Source organism: Ochotona princeps, chromosome 8 (genome assembly GCF_030435755.1).
Source record: "Ochotona princeps isolate mOchPri1 chromosome 8, mOchPri1.hap1, whole genome shotgun sequence".
Taxonomy (NCBI): Eukaryota; Metazoa; Chordata; class Mammalia; order Lagomorpha; family Ochotonidae; genus Ochotona; species Ochotona princeps.
This window is the reverse complement of record NC_080839.1, coordinates 62,716,077-62,730,257: the sequence shown is the minus strand read 5'-3', so window position 1 is coordinate 62,730,257 and position 14,181 is coordinate 62,716,077. Positions and strand designations below refer to the sequence as shown.

The following is a 14,181-nucleotide window of genomic DNA, read 5'->3' as shown; positions in this document are numbered from 1 at the left end:
TCTATCATTTTAAAAAGATTTGTTTATTTTTATTGGGGAGGCAGATTTATAGAGAGAAGGAGGTCTAAGAAAAGATTTGCTGTTCGCTGGTTTACTCAAGTGGCCACAACGACTGGAGGAGCTGAGCTGATCTGAAACCAGGAGGCAAGAGCTTCCTCCAGGTTTCCCACATAGGTACAGGGTGCTCAATGCTTTGGACCATGTTCTACTGCTGTCCTGGCCACAGACAGGGAGTTGGATGGGAAGTGGAGCAGCTGGGAAGGAACAGCACCCATATGGGATCTTGGCACATACAAGGCGAGGATTTTAGCCACTGATCCTTCATGCTGGGCCCAAAATTTTCTTTCATTTTGCAAAAGTAAAATTGCAAGGCTGAATATAATTTCTAAACCAGCAAATGGTAGGTTAAGTCAGGTTCCCAAGTGTTCTCTTCTCTTAAAATTACTGTATTTCTGGGCCCGACACTGTGGCCTAGCGGTTAAAGTCCTTGCCTTGAATGCGCCAGGATCCCGTATGGGCACTGGTTCTAATCCTCTCTGTCTCTCCTCCTGTACGTATATCTGACTTTGCAATAAAAATAAATCTTTTTAAAAAAGATTACTGTATTTATAAAGAACTTAATTTATTGGGCCTGGCGTAGTAGTCTAGTGGCTAAAGTCTTTCCCTTGCACATGCAGGGATCCCAAATGGGCACCAATTCTTGCCCCAGCGGCCCCATGTCCCATCCAGCTCCCTATATCCCATCCAGCTCCCTGCTTGTGGCCTGGGAAAGCAGTCAAAGATGACCCAAAGCTTTAGGATTCTACACCCGTGTGGGAGACCTGGAAGAAGCTCCTGGCTCCTGGCTTCAGATTGGCTCAGCTCTGGCTGTTGTAGTCACTTGGGGAGTGAATCAGCAGATGAAAGATCTTCCTCTCTCTCTGTATTCTCTGTGTAAATCTGACTTTCCAATAAAAATAAATAAATCTTTTATTTTTTAAAAAAAGAAACTTATTGTATTATTGTGTGCGGGAGCAAGGAGTTAACACTAAAGTTTCCAGATATCATTGATGAAATATGATTGATGGCTGCAACTTTTATATAATGGGTTCCTGAAAAAAAACCACTGGGTTTAGGCAAAAAAGGTTCAGAATTGACATTCCTTTGGAAAAAAATTAAAACAAAACTTTCAGTCTCCCTACCCCAACAAAGAAAAAGAAACATGAATTTGTCAGGCCCAGTGCAGTAGCTTAGCAGATGAAGTCCTTTCCTTGAAGATGCCAGGATCCCATATGGGTGCAGGTTCAAAGCCCGGAGGCCCCGCTTCCCATCCAGCTCCCTGCTTGTGGCCTAGGGAAGCAGTTGAGGATGGCCCAGAGCCTTGGAACCCTGCACTCAGAGGGAGACCTGGAAGAGGCTCTGGGCTCCTGGCTTCAGATTGGCCTAGCTCCGGCTGATGCAGCTGGTTGGGGAGTGAGTCATCAGATGGAAGATCTTCCTCTCTGTCTCTCCTTCTCTTGGTATATCTGCCTTTCCAATAAAAATAAAATTAAAGAAAAAATATGCATTTGTTCACTGCTCTTAGTTAACATTGAATAGTTTCAGTATGCCAGGTCCTTTTATCCATCCATGTGCACACTACAATCTACACTCTAGTGTGGGATAAACAGAAAACCCAAACCATATTTCTTATGTCATTTAACCTAAAAATGTATTCCAGAACTATTACAAATCTACATGAAAAAATAAAATGTATAATGAGGTTAGGTGAAAAACTAGAGACAGTTATATAAACTCAGAATTATTGACCAGATTTAACTGAACGTTCAAGTTTTCTACAAAAGAGTGTCTGTATTAGAAAGTCAAAAGCTAGAATATATGACGAAATTTATAACACAGGTAATAGTAAAGGGTTAACAAATCTAATAAAGCCAGCAAGAACCAAGAACCTTGAAGCAAAGTGGGTAATGGGTTGGATCAGGAAATTTAATAAGAAATGAATAGTGACCAATAAACAAGGGAAAACTTGTCTAGTCAATATGGGTCACATTTTCTAGCTACCAGATTGTCAACCTCATTCAAAAAAGAGTGATAACAGCCAGTATTAGCCAGTTACTCTGGATGAGAAAGAAACAGCTCCTACTGATAAGAATGCATGTGACCAAATGTGAATAGCTTCACAGATGTCAGCAAAACAATCTGTTAAATTCTATCAAAATGTAAAATGCTAATCGCCTTTAGCCCAGCAAGCTGTTTTAGTTTTTTCTTTTTTTTTTTTTTAAGAAATGAAAGAAAACAAGAAGAAAGACACATGTGCATACACACACCAAAACCCCCCATAAAAAACAAAATAAACATAAAGGAAGTAGAAGTCCTGGGGCTAGCATTGTGGTGTAGCAGGCTAAAGTTGCCACCTGCAGTGCTGGCATCCTACATTGGTTGTCTGCTAATAAGCTGGGAAAAGTAGAGGAAGATGGCCACCTGCATGGAGACCTAAGTAGAACTCCTGGCTTTTGCCTGGTTCATTGCTCGCTATTGGTGGCCATCAGAAGGTATCAGTTCTCTCTGTCCCTCTCTTTAACTCTGACTTTCAAAATAGAAAAATAAAGCTTTTAAACAAACAAACAAACAAAAAAGGCTCTTTGTGGAACCAGAGCCACCAGTGGCTTCACTCTTTTCCATGAACTGTTGGGTCTGGGGACTCTTGCTGGGGCTGTCAGAGCAGGCCTGAGATCGTGCACGTGTTTCGATTCCAAAGGCCAGTGAGAAGGGGGTGGAGAGAAAGGCCCCAGCTAGGGTAGTGTGCCCATGGGCTATACTTGGGTTCTTCTGCACATACTTGTGTCCCAGGTGAGTGGAAAGGTGAGGTCCCAGATCTTTATGCATGCTGAAGGACAGGGCCTGAGAACCCGTTTATGATCTTGGGTTCCTATGGGTGGGCAGAGCTTCAGGCCAGCACGCCACCCAACCAGAAGACTGGGCTTGGGAAGACCTGACTGGGGAATCCATTTGTTCCCAGACACATGGATTGCTCAGGGAAGTGGGTACGGGGATGTGAGGGAGGGAGGACTACTGAGGGAGAATGTTACAGGCAAAGAATGACTTCTGTGGGATTTCTACCAACAAGGCCGCCGTACTTGCTGGTAAGCGAAGGGGCTGAGACTGAACGGTTTGCAGGGAGGAAACTGGAGGACCTTCTGCGTCAGACTGATGTACCCACCTAAATGGGAGATATGAGTTGGGCTAATTAGCATTACCACTGCCAACCACCACACACCAGTACACACAAAAGCTAGGACTGTGGCCTAGCTGGCAGGACTAGATTATAGTACCAACCAGTAAGTGTTGGAACATGGGATGGGTCATGTTAGGCTGGGCCATGACACTAACCAGCATGCGAGAGAACTGGGTCTGGGAGCAGATTCTCTGGGGAATGTGTGGACCCAACCCGGTGGAACTGCAATTACTTCTGGCTTGCTCCAGAGCTAGAGGTAGTGACAGGCTGAGCTAGGTATGACCATGGAACAATCCGATAATCATGAATGTTGGGGTTGGGAACAGGCTGAGCTGGTCCAGGCTGTAACACCCACAGGCACACCCAAGAATAGGGTGTGGGCAGGCAGGGCCACAACATCCACCTGCTCATACAGAGGCTGCGACAAGAGGGAGCGGACTATGCAGGGTAAGGGCAAAGCACTTGCCAGGACATGCAAGATCTGGGTTTGGGAATGGGACCTGGTGGGGCAACTTGGGAAACTTCCCTTGTGGGCCATAGCTCCCACTAGTGAGCATGTGATTCAGGCATGGGAGTTGGTCAGCCCATTCAAGTTAGCTTCACCCATCGGCAAGTAGGGGCGTTGGTTCTGGAGGAGGTGGACCAGACAGGGCTGGGCCAACCTTAGCTCACTAGCATGTGCAGAAGCTAGGCTGGAGTGCAGGTCATGCTGAGCTAGGCTGTCATACTTCACTGGTTTGCATGACAGCCAGGGATGGGAGCAAACTGGGCAGTGCTAGGCTGTAGCACTCACCAGCAAGAATTGGGACTAAGAGTGGGTGGGCACAGGTCAGGTTAGCATCGAGTAGCAAAGGCCAAGATGTGGGATAGGTTGTGCTGAGCAGGATCAGAGCAACCATTGGCATGTACAACATCTATGGCTGAGAACGACCTGGCTGGGGAGCTAAGGGGACACCCTGGCTGGGTTGTGGTTCCCATTGTTGAGCTCAAGAGCTAGAATGGGTGCAGCAGTCTGGGCTGGACATGACTGTAGTGTCCCTTGGCATGGGTGTGGACTGGGTCTGGCGTGGACCAGACTGGGCTAGACTCTAGCACCTACTGGTATTCATGGGAGCCAGTTAGGTTGTGGGACAGGCTGGGCTAGGTCTCAGTACCTACTGAACCATGTGAGAGCTATGTCTGCGTGGACCAGGTATGGCTTGGCTGTAGCACCCAACAGTAAGAACCAGAATGGGTGTGGGCCGGTTGGGCAAGGCCACTATTCCTGCCGGGACAGGAGTCAGACTAAATCACTCTGGTCCAAGGACCCACAGTTGTGCACAAAATCTGCCACTGGAAGGAGGTCTGATAACAAGGAACTTGAGGAACTCCTCAAGCAAGATGCACTCCCTGCAGGTGAGTGCAAGAACCAAGGCTGGGAGCAGCTTAGACCAGGCAGCTTGCATTACACACCAGCATACAAGTGAGTCAGGTCTGGGGATAGGCCAGGCTGGGCAAGTTCATAATGCCCAATAGCAGATCTGAGAACCAGGATGGGATGTGGGACGTGTTGGGTTGCCCCGCAACACTAGCCACTTCATATTAGGGCCGAGTCTGGAGACTGGCTGGGCTATGCTAGGCTGTAGCATCCTCTGCCATGAGCTGAAACTGGGAGCAGACTGGGGAGGGCCAGGCTACAGCATCCACCACCAAATACCAAGGTGAGGCGGACCATGCCAGGTGGACCACAGCACCCACCAGCACACATGTGAGACCTGGGTGCAGGGTGTGCAACTCTAATAGAGATACTACAGGGTGTCCCCTACTGGGCCACTGCTCCTACTGGGAAGTGTGAGAACTTGGATCAGGTGCAGACCAGGTTGGGCAGGGCTACAATACCTGTTGGCCTGCATGTTAACATGGTTAAGAGGAGAGCCAGGCAGGATTAACTGACTATACCCACTGGTGCGAGTATAGGCCAGAATAAGAGCAGGCTGCTTGGGCATTGTTGCAGCATCAGCTGGCAAATGCTGGGACTGAGGGCAGATCCCATCAAGCTAGACTGTAGAATCACCTGAAGAGTGCAAGATCCAGGACAGGGAGTAGGTCCAGTAGGGAAACTGGGGACCTCTCTGATGGGTTGCAACTCCCACTGGTGAGCATGAGAACCAGGGCTGGGGGTGGGCCTGCATAGACAGACAGTGGCACAGCCAGCATGAGTATGGGCTGGATAGTGGGGTTGTTTGGGATGAGCTAGGCTTCAATACCCATTGGTGTATATGAAAGCCAATGGGACAGACTAGACAAGTATGCTACACATATTGGTAAGCATAGGAACCAGGGCTGGGGGCAGGGCTATAGGGAGTTATTGAGGGTCACTCTGACTAGGCTGCAGCTCCCACTGGTGTATGTAGGGCCAAGTGTGTGGTGGGTAGGTTTGGGCTGGGGTGCAGCATCCATTGGTTTATGCACTGGAGCAGAACTGACCCAGCAATTGCAACTATCAGTGTATGCATAGGTTGATGTCAGTGACAGAAAGAGCCAGACTACTGGCAAGCACATTCAATTCAGTACTGGGGTCACCTCAAATGAGATTTCTTTGGGCAACCCCCCATTTGAACCACTGGACTCAGGACTCAAACCATGGGAAGAGTGGCAGCACCTGTGATCTGACTGTGGAGTGCCTATGTCTGAAAGGGGCCTCTCCAGTTACTGAAGGTGGTGCAGTGGACAGCATACTTAGATGCACATGGAAGATTTGGCAGTCCATTGGAGTCTATAGAGGACATCTGGTACCATAGCAATAGAGGATGGAAGGCAGAACAAACTGGTCAACTCTTCCAGCACTGACAGCAAATGTCTGGGCGAATGGAGACTCTAAGGTGAACTATGTCAGCCATTGGACCTTGGAAGGATTTCCTCATCCTTGGATCAGTGAGACTGACAAGATTTCAGATCTATTGAAACCACCTGTGCAGAACCTTTGGAGCATGCTCCACATCGGGGATCCTGGGATGACATCAGGTGGCCATTCTCCATCATTGGGTACTGAGATGGTTGGGAGGCTAGGTGTGGCTTCTCCTCTTGACTTCCTCCTTACCTCAGATATAGGAAGAAAATAATGAAGGTGTGGAAATAGTGGTCTCACCCACTTTCCCCTAATCCTTGACCCTTCCCACCCTAATCAACTATGTAAATATCATAAAAAATGAAATAAAAACAGAAATAGACCTCCCACTACTAAAGGACATATGTATACATACATGTAAAAATATTTATTGCAGTACTGTGAAGTTGATAAGAATTGCAAACTACCATAATTGTTGCTAGGGAAATGATTTAGTCAAAATAAATTCATGCCATGGAATGTTATGTGACTATTTAAAAAGCATTTGGTGAAGTGATATGTATGATATGATCCCATTAGGCAAAATAAAACAGAAAGTTAAAGTACCTGTTTAAATGCAAGCTTGTATTCCTGCATGCTTGTGTGTTTGTAAGCATGGCCAGAGATGTTTGAATTTATATACACCACCAACCCTGGTTACCTCAAGAAGCGGAAGGTAAAGTGGAGGTGGGAGAATTTCCTCTTTATAAACTTATGTACACACATACACATTATGTAGTTTGGCTTGTTTAAACAAGCCCAAATTTTGTAATGTAAAACAGAACAATTAGAAAAATCAATATTGAAGAGTCAAAGTGAAAGGAAGGGGAAATGGCCAAAGAAAGAGAATACCTGGGAAATGTGGTTTCTTAGAAGCAAGGAAAAGGAGTTTCTAGAGATGGGAGATTGTCTTTGTCACATTTAGACATCATGTAAGAAAAGGACAGAGATGGGTCTGTCATGTTTTCTAGGATATCTGAGTAGGAGCAGTCTTGATGAAGTAGCACTGTGAGTAGGCTGTTTATATGGAGCTGGAGGGATGTATAGGAGGGAAGGTGACGGAGAGAAAGCACAGAGAACTCTGCGAGAGGAAAGAGATGAGCCCGATCCCAGGGACTAAGCAGAGTCCAGCAATATTCTTGTCTTTCCTTTTAGCATTTTGGCTATTTAGGATGAAAGACTAGTGTGACTGTGAATGTCACACCACCACATCTTTCAGAGCAAGGAGGCTGAGGCGGTTAGAACTAAGCAAGATAAGCATGGTGGCCAGCTTCGTGGGGTGCAAGAACAGAAGGGGAGAGAGTAGGTTGAGTCAAGATAAAGGACTTCTTTTTTTTTTTTTTTTGTAATCTATTTTATTGTGTTGTTGTTGACAATCTTTATATAGTTAATTACAGTTAAAGAAAGAAAAAGAAAAAAAAGGTTCAGGGGGATAGGGAAGTGGGTAATACTATTATGTCCATATTGTTTCCATCTTGTATCTGAGATAAAGGGGGATATTGAGGGAGAAGCCCCACCCGGTTTCCCGCCCACCCCGAGTCCCGGATGTGGGGCATGCTCTGAGATATGTGCTCGAGTGGTGTTAATAGTTCTCCAGTTATGAATCACTGCCAGTTTCGCTCGATGAGGTCGTCCACTGATTGATATGGTCCATCATAAAGTCTCTGTTTGCCCCATTTTTCGCTGCCAACATATAGCTGAGATGAATGATTGATCTGCTCTGTCTTCTGTCTTTTCTTGATTAGAGTTCTGAGTCCAGCAGTTCGATTGGGGAGATCTCCAAAGAAACTTTGAGGTATTCCCAGACTAGTTTCTTGTATGTTCTAGCAAGCACAGGGCCCGGCACAGTCCATCACCCCGATCAGCTGGTGGTTGCAATTGCTGTGTTGGTTCTGTTTTCAGTCCCGAGTTGCACTGGAACCAATGGGTGTTGCAGTCCAGTCTGGTTCTGCCCAGCACGTACTCGGCGCTCACACTAACCAGTGGGAGCTGCAGCCTAGTTGGGGCAACCCACGATAACCCACACCAGGCCCGCCCCCTACCCTGGTTTGCCAGTATGTGTAGCAGAAGACCAGTCTGTCCCCCATCCCATTTGGCTCTGGCACTTGTCAATGGGTATTAAAGCTTAGTTCTATCTAACAACTCAACCATCCAGCCCTCACGGGTGTTGTTGAGTGCCTCTCTATCTAGCCATCCCAGCCCCCATCCTAGTTTTCATGCCCTCCCACGGGACTAGTGACCCAAGAAGGGGGAACCCACTTTTTCCCTCCCAGGTCTCTCTGTCCCGGTTTATGCACTCTTTAGGTGGTTCTGTGATTTGACTTGACAGAGTTAGTCCCCAGTGCCAGCTTCTGCGGTTATGCCCAAACATCCCTCACCCACTCAAATTTATGCTTGCACCAGCAGGAATAATCAGCCCAGCCTGGCTTTTCCCTGATCTAGTCCACATGCAGCGCACAGGTGTTGTAGCCTTGCATAGTCTAGTCTGTCTCTATCCCAGCCCACGCTCTCCAGCGGGAGTAGCTGTCCAGCGAGGGAACCAGCCCCTTAATCCCCCCGCCAGTTCTGCCCCTCGCTTCCTTCCTGGATCTCACGTGTGCTGGTTGGGTGCTGCATTCATATCCAGTACAGGCAACCACGCCCTGGCATTCCATAATGTGTACTGGTTTTGTCGCGACCAAACCCGGCTCATCCCACACTCTGATCTGGTGATCGGATTTGCCAGTGGGTGATATGGACTGATTCAGCCTGGTCTGCTCCTGACCCATGCTGAATGTGTGCCAGTGGGAAACTTTCCATGGCCTATTCTGGACTGTTTCCTATCATGCTTCTTGCGCTTACCTGCAGGGACTGTGTCCTGCCAGAGGAGTTGCCCAGGCTCCTCCATCAGAACCCCTCCCAATGGCAGGTTTTGCACATGCCAGGGGGTCCTTGAGCCAACCCAACTCAGTTCACCTCCTGTCCTAGCAGGAACAGTGGCTTTTCCTGGCTGGCTTTCACCCCATTCTGGTTCTTGTTGTTGGGTGTTTCAGCCCGGCCATGGCTCGTCCATACCCACATACAGCTCACGCATGGCTCAGAAGAGGAGTGAGACCCAGCCTAGTCAGTCCCACATCTACCCTGGTTCTCCATGACACCAGATGGTGTTGGGGTCTGAACTGGCCTGGTGCATGCAATCCCAGCCCACACTAGTGCCTCGGGTGACTGCAACTGTTTCCTAGATAGAACGCAGCTCCAATTCTAGCACATACGCCCCTTGGTGGGAACCTCAACCTAGTTGGGGTGTCCCGTTACCTCCCCGATTGGGCTTGTTCCTAGCTGTAAATCATGCACCTGCCCGTGATTGCTCTGAGGACCAGTAGGTGCAAGAGCCTAGCTTGGTATGACCTGTGTTCCATGCTGGTTTCCAGTTTTGCTTGTAAACAAAGGTTTGCTCAGTCCTGCCCAATACATTACGTTCCATTACCAATTTACATATTTTGGAGCTACTATGCCCTGCTTGTCCGACCCCCAGATCTGGACCATGTGTTCACCAGCGAGAGCTATGACTCGCCAGGGGAGCTTCCCAAGTACCTCCACTTGATCCACTCCCAAACCCAGTTTACATACATGCCATTGGTTTTTAGGCCAGTGCCCGGTGTACTCTGGCCTCCCATTTGGCCTTGTATGAGCTGGTGAATGTTGCAGCCCGGCCCACCCCACAGCCTATTCAGGATGCACATTTGGGTGCTGCTGCCTTGCCCAGTCCAGTCTGTCACAGGTCCCTTTACCTGTGATTGATGGCAGGCTCCTTGGTCACACCTAGCTTAGTCCATAACCACCTAAAATTTAGGTTTACCAGTGGGGCCAAACTTTCTACAGGGTGTGGCCCACACATCCTGCACAGAGTCCACCCCAGGATAAGGTTCTAGAGTGCTAGTTAAAATTATGGACCTGCCTAATGTGACCAGTCTCCTGAACCAACATCATGTCAGGCAAAAAAATATCCTGCTAGACAATCTGGGGGTTATCTTCTGCATTATAGGTGTTCAAAGCTCAGCATTATTGAGTGATTAGAAGTTCTCCAAAAGAAGAGTTACTGGCGTTGGGAATCTTTAGGATTGACTCAGAACCCAGAAACAGTGGGGTCACCCTAGAGCTATCTAAGCAGCAATTCGGACATCCATTACCCCAGAGCTTCCCGGCCGGGCGGCCAGCAGGTAAAGCCTGGCACCACATGGTGCACTGGCCGCCCTGGATGAGGCCGAGGACCCGTTCACTGCCTTGCGGCAGTGTCTTTGGCGTGAGCCCCCAGCATTGGGTCCGACCCGGCAGGGGCACCCCCCACAGCCGCCACACTGTGAGGAGCGGCAGTTGCCCCCGAATCCCAAGGCCCGAACCCCTCCCAAACTCACCTAGCTGCCAGATATTAGCAGCTGGGTGGAGCTAGGAATTTTAAGCCAGTTCCCAAGTTCCCTCATGGCGCACTTACCCTGAGGAATGAGCTCTCTTGGGTCCTGGATGAGGCCGAGGACTCGTTCACTGCCTTGCGGCAGTGTCTTTGGCGTGAGCCCCCAGCATTGGGTCCGACCCGGCAGGGGCACCCCCCACAGCCGCCATACTGTGAGGAGCGGCAGTTGCCCCCGAATCCCAAGGCCCGAACCGATAAAGGACTTCTTAACTGAGCTTTCCAGTGCTCAGAGGTTGGTGAATTCTGAAGTTCATGTTGGAAGCCTGTTGAGCACACTTGAAGGTGTAGGAACTGATCCAGAAATATAGGTCAGGCCTTACTAGACCTTGTGAATGAAAGATGTACAAGTCTGTTAACTGTTTTCAAATTTCATATTTTACTTGAAACTGCTACCAACCAAAAATAAGTTATTAATCCTTACTAAATTTGATACTTGCAAATTAAGATCAATATGCTACTAGATCTATGCTAGTTCAGTATTTTCTTTAGATATCTGGCAGACAGTTGAAGCTTGGCAATAATGGTGAAGTACGTTCTTGCAGTTCTAAGTTCCACAATCTTGATTTAGGATGCTTCATCAGTGTGTCGTTAGTGCTAACTGGATTTGGCTATGATATTAAATTGTTGCTATTCTTGAGCTTAAAGAAATCTGTTGATTTGTTTATATGTGTGTGTGTGAGAGAGAGAAGAGGAGAAAGGAGTGAGAGTATGTATGTTCCTATCCCCTGGTTCATTCTCTAAATCCCTACAGTGGCTGGAGCTGGGCTAGCCTGAAGATGGGAGCCAGAAATCCAATTCAGTCCTTTCACATGAGTGGTGTGAGCCCAGTTACTGGAGCCATGACCATTGCCTCTTCCCAGGAAAAAGCTTGAGCCAGGAGCTGCAGCCTATTATCAGAGCTAGGTACTTCATTTTGGGACACAGGCGTCGTAACCAGTGTCTTAATTATGAGGCTAAATGTCCATCCTATTCTTGATTATTAATTATAAATCACAGTAAGGTTAGCTTTATTGTCATCAGTTTAGTTTATTGTGGTTTATTTGGTTAACCTCATAATGTTTATTAGTTTGCACTTGGGTCGACGATGTTTTTTAATCTTACAATTGGAATTCCAAGATATGTATCAATGTGTCTTATGGTTCAAATGAGAATCACCCATAATCATTTTGTAAGGCAGATATGTACCTACCTCCCCTGTTCTTTGTGTGGGGACATGCTTCATAGTGATCTGTTTCCTATCAATTTTTTGCTATTTAAGTAACAACTTAAGTAACAACAATGTCAAGGTATAATTTAAAAAACTGGGTATTATAAAATTTTTTGTGTTTTAAGATATAAATCATATTCAAAGCAATGTTTACTGCAATTTGGTGTTTGAGGATTTTTTGTTTGTTTGTTTTCTAATTATTTTCTAAGAATTAAAACCTTAATACTCCAACCACCCCTGAATGTGGAAACAAGTGGGGTAGGTTGTGGTCTTTTGCCTGGGCATGATAAACTTTGGCCAGAAGGTTCGGAAACCATTTAATCTGAGTGGAAAAACTTGCTAAGTGGCAGAGGACATGCTGAACCGTTCAGCTGGAGCAAGGAGAACCTTCAGACATGACCGCCATGCTGGGGGACATGAGCTTATCACTTAGAGGAGGTGAGAAGAGCAAGGAGTGATCATTTTTGTTTTCTGTTCCTTTTTAAGGATGTAAATGAAGATCCTGGCGAAGATGTGGCCCTCCTTTCTGTCAGCTTTGAGGATACAGAAGCCACCCAAGTATACCCCAAGCTGTACCTGTCACCCCGAATTGAACAGTAAGTGTCAGTGTCACTAATGTTGTGTACTGTGGTGCTTCTAGTTGCTTAACCGTTGCATTCTGTCTTTTGCCATTTGTGACTCTTGACATTCTTTCTTTATATTAATATCTGTTTCCTTAACAACAACAAAAAAAAATTCTTGTATTAGAAGTTCAGGCTGCAGAGTAAGGCAGTTTGGATTTACCACTGCATTCTTTTGTTGATTCCTTGCTATGCAGTTTGCCTCCCTGTAGAGAGAAAAGAGTAAACAGTAAATCCAAACTTGTGATATCTTTTAGATGTTTCCTAGGGTACAAATGATCGTAGCATGAACAAGATTGCTGAGCAACATCTGGTTGAATTTCCTATGTATTTGTAACTCTTAGAGTTACGTTTGAAAATGTAACCATTCTCTTTAAAATATCAAGCAGAATTGTATTAAGAGGATAGTACAGGTAGTACTAAAAGTAGATAGCTTTAAAAGATGGGTGTTTGAATTAGCTTTCTGTGTTTAAATAGATGCATATGATTTTGTATAACATCCAGTTCTTTGGTAGAGGGAGTTTGATAATACACTTCTGTTCTAACCCAGTGACTTTTCTCATCAGTAATGAATTTTGTAAGGACTAGCTTCACAATGTGCTTATTGTTGGCGAAGTGCTTTAGTAGTTTATTCTACTTCAAAGGAAGTTGAAATTCATTGAAAATGGATTATAAACAGATTTGGTTCGGAATTTCTGGCAGGACAAATTTTTCATCAGCAGCACAAGTTTTTACAGACTCTTATTGAAATGTGTTATTAAAATTCTCTATAAGTCATTTAGTCAAGGCTGGCTGATGTCTGTCTCTGAGATGTGGTCACCATCCATTTTCATCCCCTCTGGCTTTGGTTGTTCTAGATTATGAATCATGGGCACATAATCTTATAAACCAATATAATACAACTATTTGCACTGAAATGTGGGAGATTTATGTGCATCAGCCATCTATAGGCATTCTCTCATTTATTTATTTATTTATCTTCAGCAGCACCTAGGACAGGATTATACAGCGGGGTAGCAGATGCTCAGTGGATGTTTTAATTTTTTGACCTGGAAGTCCTGACTCATATTAGTAAGGTCCAGAGGTGCTGGCGGCAGGAAGTGGCGTGCTGAGAGGCAGGGTGGCCGACTCTAGCTGACCCAGTCTCCCCCTGGTTTCTGCCACTTTCCAGCTGATGAGGTATTTGACATCTCTGAACTTGTTTCCTCATGAAATAGAGATCAAGAATATGCATTTCACATTGTTGTTTTGAGGAATACATTGAATACTGTTGATAACGAATTGCAATGTCTGGCACTCAATCAAAAACTCCATGAGTATTGCCTATTAATGTTGTTACTAATGTGTTTCATAGGAGAAGAATGGGTGAGCCAGTGGTTAGCAGGGACAAGTTGGGACAGAAAGGGAGAGAGGATGGCTAAGTAAGTGAGTAAATACCTAGTTTGAGAGTAGCTATCCATTATGTGCTTAATGAGTTAAGAAGGTGTTTTACTAACAGGAAGAGATTTAATGAAACAATCTCAAGATAGGGAGAACAGGAATATATTAATTAAGCTGCAGGCAAAAAATTGCTAGCTTAGAAAAAATGTTTGAGGTTATTGTCCAAATTTACAAATAAGTTGGCAAATAAAATGTTCTTTAAAAATATGTACAAATAAAAATTTGAAGATATGATGTGAAGAATTATTTGGGAAGAGTATAATTTTAAAATCATTTTTCTAATTTCCTAAATTTAGCTTTCTATATTTCCTCCTCTCTTTATGTTAAGAACTGGTCACAGCAATTCTTTACAGATCTGTTTTCTATTATTTCCCTCTCATTGCC

At 45.8% G+C, this 14,181-nt stretch overlaps 1 protein-coding gene across 1 annotated transcript in view; it reads left to right on the top strand.

Annotated features, from left to right (window-relative positions):
• The window catches only part of BABAM2 (BRISC and BRCA1 A complex member 2), a 436,262-nt gene that overhangs the window by 236,001 nt on the left and 186,080 nt on the right, over window positions 1-14,181 (top strand). Inside the window, exon 7 of the mRNA XM_004582697.2 lies at window positions 12,224-12,333. Within this exon, the coding sequence (XP_004582754.1) occupies window positions 12,224-12,333 (110 nt within the window). The remainder of the gene's footprint in view (window positions 1-12,223; window positions 12,334-14,181) is intronic.